This window comes from Chrysemys picta, unplaced genomic scaffold (assembly GCF_011386835.1).
Source record: "Chrysemys picta bellii isolate R12L10 unplaced genomic scaffold, ASM1138683v2 scaf4, whole genome shotgun sequence".
Taxonomy (NCBI): Eukaryota; Metazoa; Chordata; order Testudines; family Emydidae; genus Chrysemys; species Chrysemys picta.
The window spans coordinates 321353-337265 of NW_027052711.1; the positions used below are offsets into that span (position 1 = coordinate 321353).

General features: G+C 39.4%; 2 protein-coding genes across 5 annotated transcripts in view; one reads left to right on the forward strand and one right to left on the reverse strand.

Annotated features, from left to right (window-relative positions):
• The window catches only part of LOC135977564 (beta-1,3-glucosyltransferase-like), a 175383-nt gene that overhangs the window by 72665 nt on the left and 86805 nt on the right, over positions 1-15913 (forward strand). The gene's annotated exons all lie outside the window — the stretch shown is intronic.
• Positions 4843-15875, reverse strand: LOC135977569 (mesenteric estrogen-dependent adipogenesis protein-like). The gene is given in 5 exon segments (XM_065578839.1): positions 4843-7611; positions 10210-10464; positions 10467-10488; positions 15144-15176; positions 15178-15875. Coding segments are annotated over 5 exon segments (510 nt in total). The 5' UTR covers positions 15304-15875; the 3' UTR covers positions 4843-7537.

The following is a 15913-nucleotide window of genomic DNA, read 5'->3' on the forward strand; positions in this document are numbered from 1 at the left end:
AATGTATAAAAGATAGATGTGTTCAATAAATATTTCTGTTCGGTATTTGGGGGAACACAGATGATGTCATATCATGTGATAACACTCTTGGATGACTTGCATCCAAGAGTTTTAAAAGAGTGGATTGACAAACTGGACTATTAATGTTGATTTTCAATAAGTCAATGGCGAAGTTCTAGGTGACTGGCAGAAAACTAATATATCAATTTTTAAAAAGGGTAAATGGGATTACCTGGGTAATTATAGGTCTGTTAGTCTGACTTTGATTTGGGCAAGGTAATGGAGTGGCTAATTTGGGACTTGATTAATAAAGAATTCAAGGAGGGTTACATAATTAATGCCAATTAACATGCGTTTATGGAAAATAGATTCTGTCAAACTAATTTGATATTTTTTTATATTACATGCTTGGTTGCTAAAGGCAATAGTGATGTTGTAATAGACATTTGTAAGGCATTTGACTTGTTACTGCACAACATTTTGATTAAAACAAGGTTATAAAATCAGCATGGCACAAATTAAATAGATTAAAAGATGGCTAACTGATAGGTCTCAAAGTATTTCTAAACAGGTAATCATCATTGAGTGGGTGTGTTTCTAGTGGGGTCCCACAGGGATCAGTTCCTGGCCCTATGCTATTTCATTATTTTATTGATGAACTGGAAGAAAATATAAAATCATCACTGATATAAGTTGTAGATGAGATTAAAAATTGGGGGACTGGTAAATAATGAAGAGGATAGGCCACTGATGCAGAGTGGTCTGGATTGCTTGGTAAGCCGGTCTTAAGTAAACAATATGAATTTTAGTATGGCTAAAACATCCAGGAACAGAGAAAGCAGGACAAACTTAGAGGATGGGGGACTCTATCCTGGGAAGCAATGACTGAGAAAGATTTTGGGGATCATAGTGGATGATCAGCTGAACATAAGCTCCCAGTGCGGCTCAGCAGACAAACGGGCTAATGTGATTCTTGGATGTGTTAACACAGGAAACTCAAGTAGGAGCAGAGACGTTATTTTACCTCTGTATTTGGCCCTTATGTAGCCAGTGCTATGATACAGTGACCAGATCTAGTGCACATATTTCTGACCAAAGGTGTTGGTGGATTCTCTGTCACAAGCAATTTTTAAAGCAAGACTGGGTGTTTTTCTAAAAGAATGCTGTGGGAATTATTTTGGGAAAGTTGTGTTATACAGATCAGACTAGATGATAACACAGCCCTTCTGGCATTGGAATCTATGAAAAGATCCTTTGCTCTTATCTTGTAGGCATTTGCATTCTCATGCCTATCATCCTGGCAATCTTTACTACTCACATTCCTGCAGCTCAGTGGGTGGGATGTGGTAACTAATGGTATTCTCAAAAAAAAAACCCAAAACAAACAAGGAGTCCTTGTGGCACCTTAGAGACTAACACATTTATTTGGGCATAAGCTTTCGTGGGCTAGACCCACTTCATCAGATGCATGAAGTGAAAAATACAGGAGCAGGTATAAATACATGAAAGGATGGGGGTTGCTTTACCAAGTGTGAGGTCAGTCTAAGGCAGGGGTTGGCAACCTTTCAGAAGTGGTGTGCCGAGTCTTCATTCACTCTAATTTAAGATTTTGCGTGCCAGTAATACATTTTAATGTTTTTAGAAGGTCTCTATAAGTCTGTATTATACAACTAAACTATTTTGTATGTAAAGTAAATAAGGTTTTTAAAATGTTTAAGAAGCTTCATTTAAAATTAAATTAAAATGCAGAGCCCCCCCAGACCGGTGGCCAGGACCCGGGCAGTGTGAGTGCCACTGAAAATCAACTCGCGTGCCACAGGTTGCCTACCCCTGGTCTAAGGAGATAAATCAATTAACAGCAGGATACCAAGGGTGGAAAAATAACTTTTGAAGTGGTAAGAGAATGGCCCATTACAGACAGTTGACGAGAAGGTGTGAGTAGCAGTAGGGAGAAATTAGTAATGGGGAAATTAAGTTTAGGTTTTGTATTCTGTTCAGGTTCTTATACTAGTTTAATCACCATAGTATATGAAGGAGATACTATACAAGAAAAAAGAAGACAGCTTCTGTTTAATGTCTCTTTATCTGTTACTGTTTCATAACCCACTACTCTATGCAGTACAATTAAAAATAATATTCTTGCTAATCACCCTTTCTTGAATAGAAAACACTTTTACACTGTCTACTTTTATGAAAGTTTATGAAATAAAAAATTCACATGAAAATAAAATTTAAGCAAAGATGGCATTCATGTGACTACTGTGGGCAGCAACTTTTCTGATGTATAGTTAAATCTGTGATAAAGGTGGTATGGGAATCTAAGATTATAAAAATATCCTACTTAATTAAAATGTTTACAATAATTTCAATATTTATCTTTTAAGGTAAAGAGTAATACAGAACCAAGGAAACTACCTTATGATCTCTTACATTGCCACCAATGTCAATGTCACCAATATTACATGACCAAGGTAGTGGGATCAGAAATGCCAGTTTTCAGAAAACTGCCCAGAGCAATACAAGTGCAGTTTAACACTTAATAATGCGGCTCTGTGAATATGAAGCAGAGGGCTTGTCCTTGGTTGTGTGTATTTTTTGTTAAGTACAGCTCCAGTAAACAATATAACATTTAATTTAGATCTGTTTTAGTGACAGACTAATTACATGTGACATTATTCCATCGCAGTGTCTTGCACTCTGGTTCTGGCTCTCTGATTTGCATATTAATAGAATTATTTCTCAGTAGCCATACAGTATCCAAATCTCAGTGCTCTAGCTAATGATGATTGTTATTCAGTGTGTAAGCATTACATAATCACTGAGGGTTTGATTGTGGTATTCTTACTCTTGAATACTTTGCCACTAGTGTCCCAGTGCAATTGGAACTAGCCAAACGGTAAGGTATTAAGCATTGTGAGTAAAAGGTATCAAACTGTCCCTGGATGCTTGTTTTAACTGTACTGCAACTGATTTACTCAATTTAGCAACTACAATTCCTCTTTTCTGATTGGCTTATGTACTAAACTTTTTCATTTTTTTACCAGCAGCAAAACTGCTGTCTTAGCTTCTCTCTCCTGTGAAAAGGGGCAGAAAAACTTCAAATGTGCCCTTCTTTCTTATAACCTTTGAAGGGACAACTTAAACCCAAGTTGCCTTCTTTTTTTTTTAATTAGACATTAAAGGTGCTATCTATCCCCATTAGTTGCACTACAACATGAGAGCTAGTACTGTTGGATAAAACATTTTGGTGCAGTACTTATCAAAAGTTTTAAAAATAAAAACATTTTTGAATGTGGTAGAGGAAGATATTCTAGTACTATGTCCTTGTTTTCTAGAACTAGTTAGGACAGTCATTAGAACTGTCAGTTTCCCACTCTTTTAATAGATTTGTGCATGGCTGCTTTTAACTTCCTAACAAATGGTCTGATTTGGGAACTGAAAGTGCACCTACTGGAAGTTTCTCCCACCTACTGCTGGCACTGGCAGAATTAGTAATTAAACCCTTCAGCCAACTAATGATAAATACTCCTACTTCCTATTTGTTAGGACTCAACCCTCTTGTTCCTCACCCTTGACAAATTCCTGAAGAGCTCTGTGTAGCTCGAAAGCTTGTCTCTTTCATTGGACCAACTGTTGGTCCAATTAAAAAAAAAAAATTATTACCTTACCCACCTTGTGTCTGTCATATAATGGAACCAATACAGCAAATTAACCACTGCCATCCATTAGCTATCAAGTACAGAAAATAAGGTTGCAAACACCAATTTAAAAATGCTGCCCTCTTATTTACAAGATCACAAGTGAGAACAGGCATTTGCATGGCACTTTTGTAGCTGGTGTTGCAAGGTATTTATGTGCCACATATGCTAAGCATTTGTATGCCCCTTCATGCTTCAGTCACCACTCCAGAGGACATTCTTTCATGCTGATGACACTTGTTTAATTAACACATTATTTTTTAAGTTGTGACTGAGTTCCTTGGGGGAGATTTGTATGTCCCCCACTCTATTTTATCCACATTCTGCCATATATTTCATGTTATAGGAGTCTCAGATGATGATCCACCATATGTTCATTTTAAAAACACTTTCACTGCAGATTTGACAAAACGCAAAGAAGGTACCAATGTGAGATTTCTACAGCACCAAGGTTTAAGAATCTGAAGTGCCTTCCAAAATCTGAGAGGGATGAGGTGTGAAGAATGCCTTCAGAAGTCTTAAGAGCAACACTCTAATGTGGAAACTACAGAACCCGAACCACCAAAAAAGAAAATCAACCTTCTGCTGGTGGCATCTGACTCAGATAATGAAAATGAACATGCATTGGTCCACACTGCTTTGGATTGTTATCGAACAGAACCCGTCATCAGCATAAACGCATGTCCCCTGGAATGGTGGTTGAAGCATGAAGGGAGATATTTACATGCCAGATGTGCTAAAGATTAGTATCTTGCAACGCTGGCTACAACAGTACCATTAGAATGCCTGTTCTAGCTTTCAGGTGATGTAAACTAGAAGCCGGCACCATTATCTCCTGTAAATGTAAACAAACTTGTTTGTCTTAGCGATTGGCTGAACAATTAGGACTGAGTGGACTTGTGGGCTCTAAAACTTTAGTTTTATTTTTGAATGCAGTTTTATTTGTACATAATTCTACATTTGTAAGTTCAACTTTCATGATAAAGAGATTTCCCTACAGTGCTTGTATTGGGTGAATTGAAAAATGTTTTTTTTACAGTGCAAATTATAATAAAGTGAGTACTGTACACTTGTGTTGTAATTCAAATCAATATTTGAAAATGTAAAAAACACATCAAAAAATGTAACAAACAACAGAATACTATTTAAACAGTTTGATTAATTTTTTAATCGCTTGACAGCCCCAGTTTTGGCACATGCCTACACAGGTAGAATCATACATTAAAAACAAATCTTTAGAACTGGAAATAACCTATTTTAAACAGAAGTACAAAAAAAATGTACAAAATAGTTGTGTGGTCCTATACAATGCAATATTAGAAAATGTCTAAAATAAGTTTACAAGATATTTAAAGTTTGACTAGTCCCTTTATAGGTGGATTCCAGCAAAATTTAATGCTGTATTCTAACAATATGAGTATTATTCCACTCCTCATAGGATTTTTTCTGAACAAGCAAAATTAAGGTGTTTGAGCAAGTATATACAGTAGACAGCTTCAAACAGAGTAAAAAGACTACTGTACAGTATACATGAGCTTAATAAAAGTACACAAAGGCCAGCAGTAAAATACTGAAGAACTTCATTACAATGTTGATTATAAAGGATATGGTATATTAGGTTTATTACTACTAAAGTCAGTTTTACTCAGACACCATACATATAGAAAAAAAATTAGTCACCAAGGCCAGCTGCCACTCTGTCAAATTGCATAATTGAAAACTTATTAAAAGCATCTTCAAAATGAGTTATTCAGTCTAAACTTTGCAAGATGTAAGATTGCTATTAATATAGTCTCCAAGGCTGCTTTACAGGTATTCTGGAAAGAAAGAAGAATTTTGTGGCAAGTTCTCAGCTACCATAAGTCTTTCTTTATGAATCAGAGTAATTACCAGGGTGCTTCCAGTGTCTATGGCAATGTGGATTCTCACCAATATCTGGAAGTGTGTACAAAATACTGTGAAATTTAGTCTTCCACCAAGTCATCAAGAATGTCAGTCATTTTAACCTCAGGAGCCATGTGTACTGTATGCATCTGTTTCTCAAGAAGTTCTTCCATGATCAATTATTCAATGGGGGAGACAATGTATGGCTCAACCATTAACAGTGGCTGATTTTTAAAAGTTTTGAAAGTCATGACCCATCTGACACTTTAAATACTACCAGTAAAATGCACATGATAAATGAAGACATCACACAAAAAAATCTCAAACTATGAGAGATAAAGTGAATGTACAGCCTTGTTTTGTGTTAAAGCCTCCTTTGGAAAGAGATTCATTACTACTGATGGGTTTTATACCGAATTTTTTTTTTAACCTCTAAAAGAATGGCAGTAAGTGGAAAACATTTTAAGTAACAAAACATACTGTGATTTAAGTAACAGTACTGAAGTTTAAGATTTTTACTAACTGATTTAGTGTGCCAGAAGATGATAGTGTACTTGCTTCAAGGCATAACTTATAGTCTCAGATTTCAATCATCTCCAAGTGAGATAGCAGCATACCCAGACCACTTTAAAAAAGTACAAGTATAGCAACATTGGACTCATTTAGCACCTCCCGTAGGAGGCTCTGAAAGGGCTTTACAAACATCAATGAAGCCTCAACACTCCTGAGAGATAGATTAAATGTTTTTCCCCCATTTTACATATTTTTGGAAATAGATGCAGAGAGAGGTTAAACAGCATGTGACTGAGGTGGCAACAGAATTTAGATCTTCTGATTCCCTGTCCTCTACCTTAATCGCAAGCTTCTATTTTTTTCGCCCAAAAAATTTCTAGATCAACAGTTAGAAAACAATCTTGGATACTATACCCAGCTTCTAGATTCACAGCAGCCTTGTCAGTCCTCAAGTCCTCACTGGCCTCAGAAACGTGTTTAAAAATACATTTAAACATAGATCAAAACAGATTGTAGCAAAACTAGTTTATAACTCTGCTAGGCTTACTTGTGTGGATAGGGATCAAGGAATAGTTTTAAACATTTTTTAATGAAGATTCTTTGGCTTAACATAGTTTGGCCAGTGTTGTAAGAAAGTTCAGGAGAAGTTGCAGCAAAAAGGTGTTTAAACATGATTCCACAGCCAGTGATAACAGAGCCTAACTTGGATGTTTATTGGAACACTGTGATAACAGTTTCTTAACCAACAATTTGAGACCTATTCTCACATTGCCAAGTCTTCAGGAGAACCATGCTAATCACCTCACCATCTGGGTTTAGGCAAAGCAAGTGAAGTAGCAATCATAGAAGAATTCTGTACTGAGGCCTTGGCTACACTCAGGAATTCATAGCGCTGTGAAGCGCGAGTGTAGTCGCGCTGCCAGCGCTGTAAGTACTCCACCTCTCCGAGGGGAGTAGCTTGCAGCGCTGCGAGTGAGCGCGCAGTGTTGCAGGCTCTGATCACACTGGCGCTTTACAGCACTGCACTCGGGGAGGGGGGACCGTTTTCACACCCCTGAGCGCAGCAAGTTGCAGCGCTGTACAGCGCCAGTGTAGCCAAGGCCTCAGTGTGTGTTGCAGTGGTAAGCAAACAGACTTGGTGTTATGGAAAGAGGAAAAGAGGAGCTACACAATACCCACTGACTACTCTGCTTCCCATGGAGATGCCCATTTCAAAAGAAACAGAATGATGTTGGGGGATGGAAGAGTAAAGAATAGAGCAGAATCCCTTCCTGGTATCCTAGACACAAACAAGGAACAGCTGCCTCACTCCTCCCTTCTCAAACTTCTCACTCCTGCAATGCATTGATGTGCATTTGCATTCTCAGTTGAAAGTCTTATGATTTTTATACCAATTTCATGAATTTTGTTGGTCTTCCTTCTGATTCTTGAACTCTTGGGGTTCAACATACTCTCACAGGAGGATTTGTTAAAGATGGCTGTGGTGTCAGACTGCAGTTAAACCCATCTATTGAATCTGAAAAATAGTAAGAAGAGCATGGTTTACAACAGGCCTACTAGGAAATAAACAAAATAGTAATGCCCACCACCAAAGCATGAGCAAGAAGTGGTTTAGTTACAAGTTTGAAGAGTAAAGAAGCGGAGTGCTCTAGAGTCTAGAGTACCAAAAAGGAGATTAAGGGAGATTTTCAGAGGCACACAGGGCAGCTAGATACCCAACTCCCACTGAAAGTTAAAAGGAAGGGAAAATTTTTCCCTTCTTGGGATAAAGAGCCTTTGCTGGACAATTAGCAGTATTTCACATATTTAAAGGCTCATCTCCTCTATAAAGAAAGGTTGCTTACCAGTAATTGTTCAAGAGTTGCCTCTGTGTATTCACAACTTGTGGGATATGGCACCACTGAATTGCTGAGCTGCACAACTGCCTTGAAAAGCCACATCTGTTGGGGATTCCATGAGTGTTCCTGTGAGATGGTGATGCCATCACCCTACTCTACATACAAGAGTGTACAGCTTTTCAAGGTAGTTCAGTGCCAGATCCCACAAGTGGGAATATCCAGAGGTCCTCAAAGAAAACACACAAGTTTGACAATGGTTATTAAGCTCTGTTGCATCTCAGCCCACATTCTAATAGACCAAGCTGAACTGTGGCTATATCTGGGCCATGTTCTAGCCAGATTCAAAAAGTGTTCGAGGGAATTAGGCAAAATTCTCTAGATAATATAATTTTAGCCTGATTAGAATATGGTTCAGCACAATGTTCACAGGCCAAGCTCAAAAATGTGTTAGAAAAGACAAGTCAATATGCTAATGAATTTAATTACAACTGTTAAAACTGTTTCTCTGTCATAGATGGGGCCTTTGACTTTAGCACAGTTTAGGGGTATGGTTAAATTCCCATGTACGCCACAAAATGGAATGTTTTAACTGTGCTGTGGGGATAATACAGAGGAGACTTTAGGCCCTGTTCACTTTTCAGTTGTAACCAAGCTCAGGACACATTTACAACAAGGTTAGAAGGTTTAGCATAGTTGGGATGTAACCAAGGCTAGAGCACTGGACAATCCAGGAAGATGGGGGCCTAGTTTTATTTGTGCATTATGAGCAGGAGCATTAGTTTGTCACAGTGTTAGTTACAAATTGGCAAAAAAGTGGAGCTGCTTCTCTCCCATCTCTTCTTCCTTATTCTCCTGTTGGTTTTGGAGAAATATTATAACCACTGTAGAGTTAAAGAGCTTATTTTTAAAGAAAAGTGGGGGAGGCTGAGAAGAGTATAAAGAAGGAGGAGAGAACAGGAGGGAAAGATGAAATTGGGAAAAGTAGTAAAGAACAGATGAGAGGAAAATAAGGTACAAGAAAAAAAGAAAAGGTGGAGAGGAGATAAAGGAAGCAAGAGGAGAGTATTCTTAAGTATCATGTTTAAAAATCTTAATCATAATAACCTACAAAAAAAAAAAACAACCAAAAAACAAAACAACAAAAAACAGGAAAGCACCATCAAAGCTCATGGACAGCTCCAGTTGCTGTAAGGCTTGGTCTACACTACCCCCCCTAATTCGAACTAAGGTACGCAACTTCAGCTACGTGAATAACGTAGCTGAAGTTCGAAGTACCTTATTTCGAATTAGTTCAAACTTACCTTGGTCCACACTCGGCAGGCAGGCTCCCCCGTCGACTCCGCGGTACTCCTCTCGGCGAGCTGGAGTACCGCAGTCGACGGCGAGCACTTCCGGGTTCGACTTATCGCGTCCAGACTAGACGCGATAAGTCGAACCCAGAAGTTCGATTTCCAGCCGTCGAACTTGCCGGTAAGTGTAGCCAAGGCCTAATTAACAACAACAAAAAAGTTTTATTTCAGCTGTCTACAGCTGACATTGTGGGTTGCATATGTATGTGTGCACAAGTCATGCCATCATGTAAAAAAGCAAGACATTTTTTAAAAAATTGCAGAGGAGACAAAGAACCTGCCAATAGCATGGACAATTAACTATTATATGCACACAACTTGGGTGAACATTTTTACCAATTTAGTCTTATAGCAATGAATTTTTTTTTACAAACTAGTTGACAATTGGTTATGAGGCATTTGGTTATTGGATTTAGATAATTATTTATGCAACACCAAAAAAAATGTTCAAATTCCTTTACAGCCCAAATAAATCATGACATGATTTCCCCCCTCCCCGCCAAATAACTTGCACTCTAATTCTGGCTGTGATACAAGTGATTTTAATGATATGTGCATGGGTTAAAGCAGGAAAAGTGTTGAATAAATATTCTCTGAGCTTGGTTTTTCAAAGCCCCGTGTTGTATTTGACAAAATCATTCTCTATGTCATAAAGATATGCTAAATGAAGATGGTTTTACATTGCTCACTGCATAGCTTCACCTATAACTGAAGGTACACACTAATTATTGAAATGATGTAGGAGACATTTAAAATTGCTGGCTTAAAAAAATGGAATTTCAGAAACCCAGAATGTGTTTCAGGGGACATTTCTGAATTTTGTATAATCCTGATTTTAGATAATCAGAGTTCAAATAATTGGAGTTGAGTTATAGTACATTAAAAAGCAGTAACAGTAGGTTTTTTTCTTGTATGATATCAACCTACCTCTTGAGGTGAATTTTCTGTCTGAAAAACTGTTCAAACGGACATAAGGTTCACTCATTTTTTCTAGAAACATAGTGCTTATTTCTTTCTTTTCTGGAGTGGTATTGGACAAATTCAAAACTTTCCCAGTCATTGCAACTGTGTTTTTGCTGATCCCAAACCAATAGAAGAAATCAAACAGGGCATCAGATTTGAACTCATAGGAAAAGCTCAAGTCTTCTCCGGTAACTAAATGGCTTCCTGGAGGGAAAAATTCTTGACAACTTCTTGGAAATCAAACTGGGGGGAAAAAAATTATATATAGTTAAATGTTTAAATCATGTAAGGCATGATCTCTGCCTCAAAGAGCTTACAACTTATACTTTAGATGTGACATCCTATTTAAAAAACAAAAAACAAAACCAAAAAACTTACCCATAGAATTTGAATCTGCAGTTGCAGACATGGAGACCTGCAGCATTCTAATCCCCATACTACACAGCTGTCTATCACTAGCATCACTGCTTTGACATTTGACTCACTTTCCCCCTCCTTTCCTTGTGATTGGGGGGGGGGGAGAAAAGAGTGAGAAGTTTCAAAGCAGTGATCCTAGTGATACTAGCAGGTGCAGTGATGCTTTCAAATAAACTTTATATAATGGGCAAGGGACTTCAATGAAGAGATGTTTGAATACTAAACTCCTATGATTATAGTTCCTTTTTCCCCTCCAGAGATGGCCTATACCTGTATTGTCATAATTTCCTCATCCTTAAAATGTTAACCTGACAAACTACAATTGTCCTAGATTTTTTGTGCTATGAAGAAGAGACTGAAAGGTGAAAACTACATTAGCCTGACAAGGGTCTAGTCTTACAGAAGCAAAAAAATTCAAGTTAAAGCTCAAATTCCATGCTCACAGCTATATCATGGTCTTCTCAGTAAAAAATGTGCTGAAACTACACATTTTGGCAGACTTCTGTATAACATGAAGATTGCCTATTACCAACCAGATTTTACCTTTTCATAAATATGTACTTCACGTTGCAGATGGCCATGGGAGAGATTTTCAGCTCTGTACGTCAGAAACACATGATTAATTAGCTAATTGCTAATAAAATAGCTAATCCTATTTTGGGGGATAGATTATTTCCTAGTGCCTCATTCTGGCTTTACAGCACAAAATATACCAGGTACTTCTTAGAAATTCTCTTACCTGAAAAAAGAAGAACAGGAGACTAACACGGCTGCTACTCTGAAATCTTACCTGAAAGGATATTAATGGTCTTCCTACCAAAGGACAGCATTATCAAAAGTATATTTGAGTGTAAACCTAATTATCGGAGCCTACATTTTCTGAATTGCATATACAGAAGTGTGCATGAAAAACTTGCACGTGCAATTACAGTGATTGTACATGCATCTGCAAAATGACATGCACAAATAGCTGTTAGACATCTAAATAGTCACGTGTACACATAATTTATTCATGCACGCAGAGTACATATTTCTGAAATTCTAGGAATAATGTCTAAGGCCAGCCTACATTAGAAACTTTTACCAGTATAGCAAAGTTGGTTGGGTATGGGATTTTTTTGTGACACTTCTACAGTAGGGCTTTTGCCAGTATAGACACAATTAGATCAGCACAAAAGTGTTCTGCCAATATAGGTTATTTAGTGTGCCAAACCAGTCTAAGCTGCACTGGCAAAAGCATTTTTTGCCGATATCAACTGCATCTATAATAGAGAAGTTTGCCAGTATAACTATAGCAACAAATCTTTTTTTTAATGTAAACCTGGCATAAGTATCTGATATGAATGACCTAGCATCACACATTTTGTATACACAATTTGCTTTGTGAAGTGCTGCTCACACATGATGGTATAAAACACTTAGTAGAACACTATGCCAATGTTTTCATCCCAGAGGAAATTTTTAAAAGATATATGTTTTTCAGTTCATTCATCATTAGATATGCTTTTTTCCCCCCGTTTGAAATTTCAGAATGTTGGTCTGAACAAAATGAGTAATGATTTCCTTTACAGAATGTTAAGCAATACTAGAGTAACACTCAACAAGTCACAGATGAAAATGCTACAGTCAGGTTTTAATGTAATTCATTTATTGCTTTATGTCGGGTCGCTCTCTAAGTGAATATTATATAACTAAACTATTGTTGTATGTAAAGTAAACAAGGTTTTCAAAATGTTTAAGAAGCTTCATTTAAAATTAAATTAAAATGCTGATCTTACGCCGCCAGCCTCCTCAGCCCGCTGGGTGGGGAGTTCAGGGCAGAGGGCTGGGTGTTGGGGGGGGACTCGAGATCAGGGCAGAAGGCTGGGTGTGGGGGGGTTCAGGGCAGAGGGCTGGGTGTGGGGGGGACTCGAGGTCTGGCAAAGGGCTGGGGTGTGTGTGGAGGTGCAGGGGCACAAGGCTGGGTGGGGGGGGGTTCAGGCAGAGGCCTGGGTGTGGAGGGGGACTCGAGGTCAGGGCAGAGGGCTGGGGTGGGGTGGGGGGGGTCAGGGCAGAGGGCTGGGTGTTGGGGGGGACTCGAGGTCAGGGCAGAGGGCTGCGGGGTGTGGAGGTGCAGGGCAGAAGGCTGGGTGTTGGGGGCAACTCGAGGTCAGGGCAGAGGGCTAGGGGGCGTGTGGGGGGGGTGCAGGGCAGAGGGATGGAGCTGTGGGCCTGCAGGGCAGAGGGATGGGTGTGTGTTGGGGTGGGGAGGTGCAAGACAGAAGGCTGGGGTGCTCGGCTCGTGGGGGTGCTCCCTGCCCCCTGCCCTGAGCAGCTCATGGCAGGGGGCTGGGAGGGATATGACCTGTTCCACCCCCTTCCCCCAGGCCCGTCCCTACCTCTCTCTGCCTGCTCTACGGAGCCGCCAGCACGCTGCGCTCGGCTCTGCTCCTCTGGGAGGAGGAGGGGCCGGAATGCACCACGTTGTGCGAAGAAGCAGGGGAGGGGGAAGCTTGGCTGCTGCAGGACCAAGCTTCTGCCTCCTGCCCCTAGGGTGACCAGACAGCAAGTGTGAAAAATCGGGACGGGGATGGGGGGTAATAGGAGCCTATATAAGAAAAAGACCCAAAAATCGGGACTGTCCCTATAAAATCGGGACATCTGGTCACCCTACCTGCCCCCGCAGGGGAGAGCGGTGGGTGGGGAGGCTGCGGGGGGCTGGGACCCCCCCCACCACTCTCCCCTGCAGGGGCAGGAGACAGAAGCTTGATCCTGCAGCAGCCAAGCTTCCTCCTCCCCCTTCTTCCCACAGCGTGGTGCATTCCGGCCCCTCTGCCCCTCCTCCTCCTCTCAGTGGGCAGCAGTGTGCCACTCAGAATCGGCTCGCGTGCCGTGTCTGGCATGCATGCTGTAGGTTGCCGACCCCTGCTTTATGTCCCCTAAGTCCTCTGGAGAATGTTGCAATCCACATAATACCCCCTATAATAATTCTGGCATCTCTGATTTATCTTGCAGATATGAGAAACATGTAACCTGATATACAGTTAGATAGGCCCAGATCCTCAAAAGAATTTAGACACTTAACTTCCTTTATTAGCAATTAGCTAACTGATCATGTGTTTCTGAAGTGCAGATCTGAAAATCTCTCCCATGGCCATCTGCAAAGTGAAGTACATTTAAATAAAAGGATATTAGGCATTTACATACCTTAGGATCTGGGCTTTAATGACTACACATCTGGAGGTGAAGGGCATAAATGATTCCAACTAAAGTTGACATGTAATTTACACAAAATGTATTCCTTTGAGTCAGCTTTTTCTGTTACACTGTAATGGACTAGTGCTACTTTATGCTTCCACCCACTTTTAGCCAGACCGTATTCCTTTTTTGGGATGGAGAGGGCCTGGTGGGGATGGAAATCCACGCTTTGCAGGAGAACATCATGTAGCTGAAATTCAGTACTAAACTGAGTAGGCTATCTAAATGTTCACATATTGTTTGCAGTGTTGTTGTAGCCGTGTTGGTCCCAGATATTGGAGAGACAAGATGGGTGAGGTAATATCTTTTATTGGACTAACTTCTGTTGATGAAAGAGACAAGCTTCTGAGCTACACAAAGCTGTTCCTCTGTGTTTGGGAAAGGTACTCGAGAGTCACAGCTAAATACAAGGTGGAACAGATGGTTTAGCATAAGTTGTTAACACAAGATGTAAGAACCCATTCAAGGTAAAATGACCAGTTAGCATCTCTGCAGTCATAGCACAAGAAAGGGGAGGTTAGTGGGTTACAGACTGTCACAATCAACGGTAATCAGATACTGGATTTATAGTTTATTACAACAATCTGTAACCCACTAACTATGCCTTTCTTGTCCTATGACTGCAGAGGTCATAACTGGCCATTTCATCTTGAATGGTCTCTTACAATGCATGTTATGTACCGCACTAAAATAGATTGGGTATAATGTTATAGTTCACAGTATTTTATAAGTTAGAATTCATTCCTGCAAATAAAGCTGTTACCCTTTTGGGCACTCTCACAAGAGCAACAATATTTTATGTCCTCTGCTCAACAGGATGCATTGAATGCTTTAAGTTTAATCAGATTAAAAACAAATGAGGGCAAAATTGGACCCTTACTTGCTAGCAATGTAAAAAAAACCAAAAAAACAAACAAACAAAAAAAACAAAAAAAACCCCACAAATCTGAAACACAGAATTTTGAGTTTGGCAACTAAAGAACATCTCAGTTCACTGCTAAGGACAAAGCAGGTGCCTAAACTTTGAACCCATATTGGGTTTTTTTATTATTATTTTAATATATGTTGTATAGTTTATATTTAAAGAGAATAGGCTATACCAAAACATGCATTATAAATCTGTTTATTTGCAAGTTTCCTCCAGAAACCACTTCTGTTTGTGCCTCACACAAGCCAAAAGGAAAGTTAATGTTCAGCACAAACAGCCTTGAGTATCTTATTAACAGCACATATCCAGGACTCACCCGCAGTTTGTAACTTTCTCCGAACACTGAGGATAATTACTGTGTTCATACCATGCTCTATCTGTCTTCTCATCTTAGGATGTCGTGTGTTCACGATAAGTGCATATGTTTTTTCTGAAACTGATACAGTTAAAATGTTACTAATTCCTACATCTGACATCAGCAATATTCATTCACATGCATTAAAGTCTTTAGATCAGTGGCTCTCAACCTTTCCAGCCTATTGTACCCCTTTCAAGAGTCTGATTTGTCTGCATACCCCAAGTTTCACCTCACTTAAAAGCTACTTGCTTATAAAATCAGACAAAATACTAAAGTGTCACGGCCACACTATTACTGAAAAGTTGGTTACTTTCTAATCTTTACCATATAATTATAAAATAAATCAATTAGAATATAAATACTCTACTTACATTTCAATGTATAGTATACAGAGCAGTATAAACAAGTCATTGTATGAAATTTTAGTTTGTACTGACTTCGCTAGTACTTATTACGTAGCCTGTTATAAAACTAGGCAAATATTTAAATGAGTTTATGTACCCCCTGGAAGATCTCTACATACCCCTATGAGGTTCTTACCCACGAAAGCTTATGCTCCCAATACTTCTGTTAGTCTTAAAGGTGCCACAGGACCCTCTGTTACTTCCTAGGAGTATGTATATCCCTGGTTGAGACCACTGCTTTAGACCATTCTCTACCCATATCCCAAATATTATTGGCTGAATTTTCATCTAATAAAAAAGTTCAGGCAGGCCTTGTGCAAAATC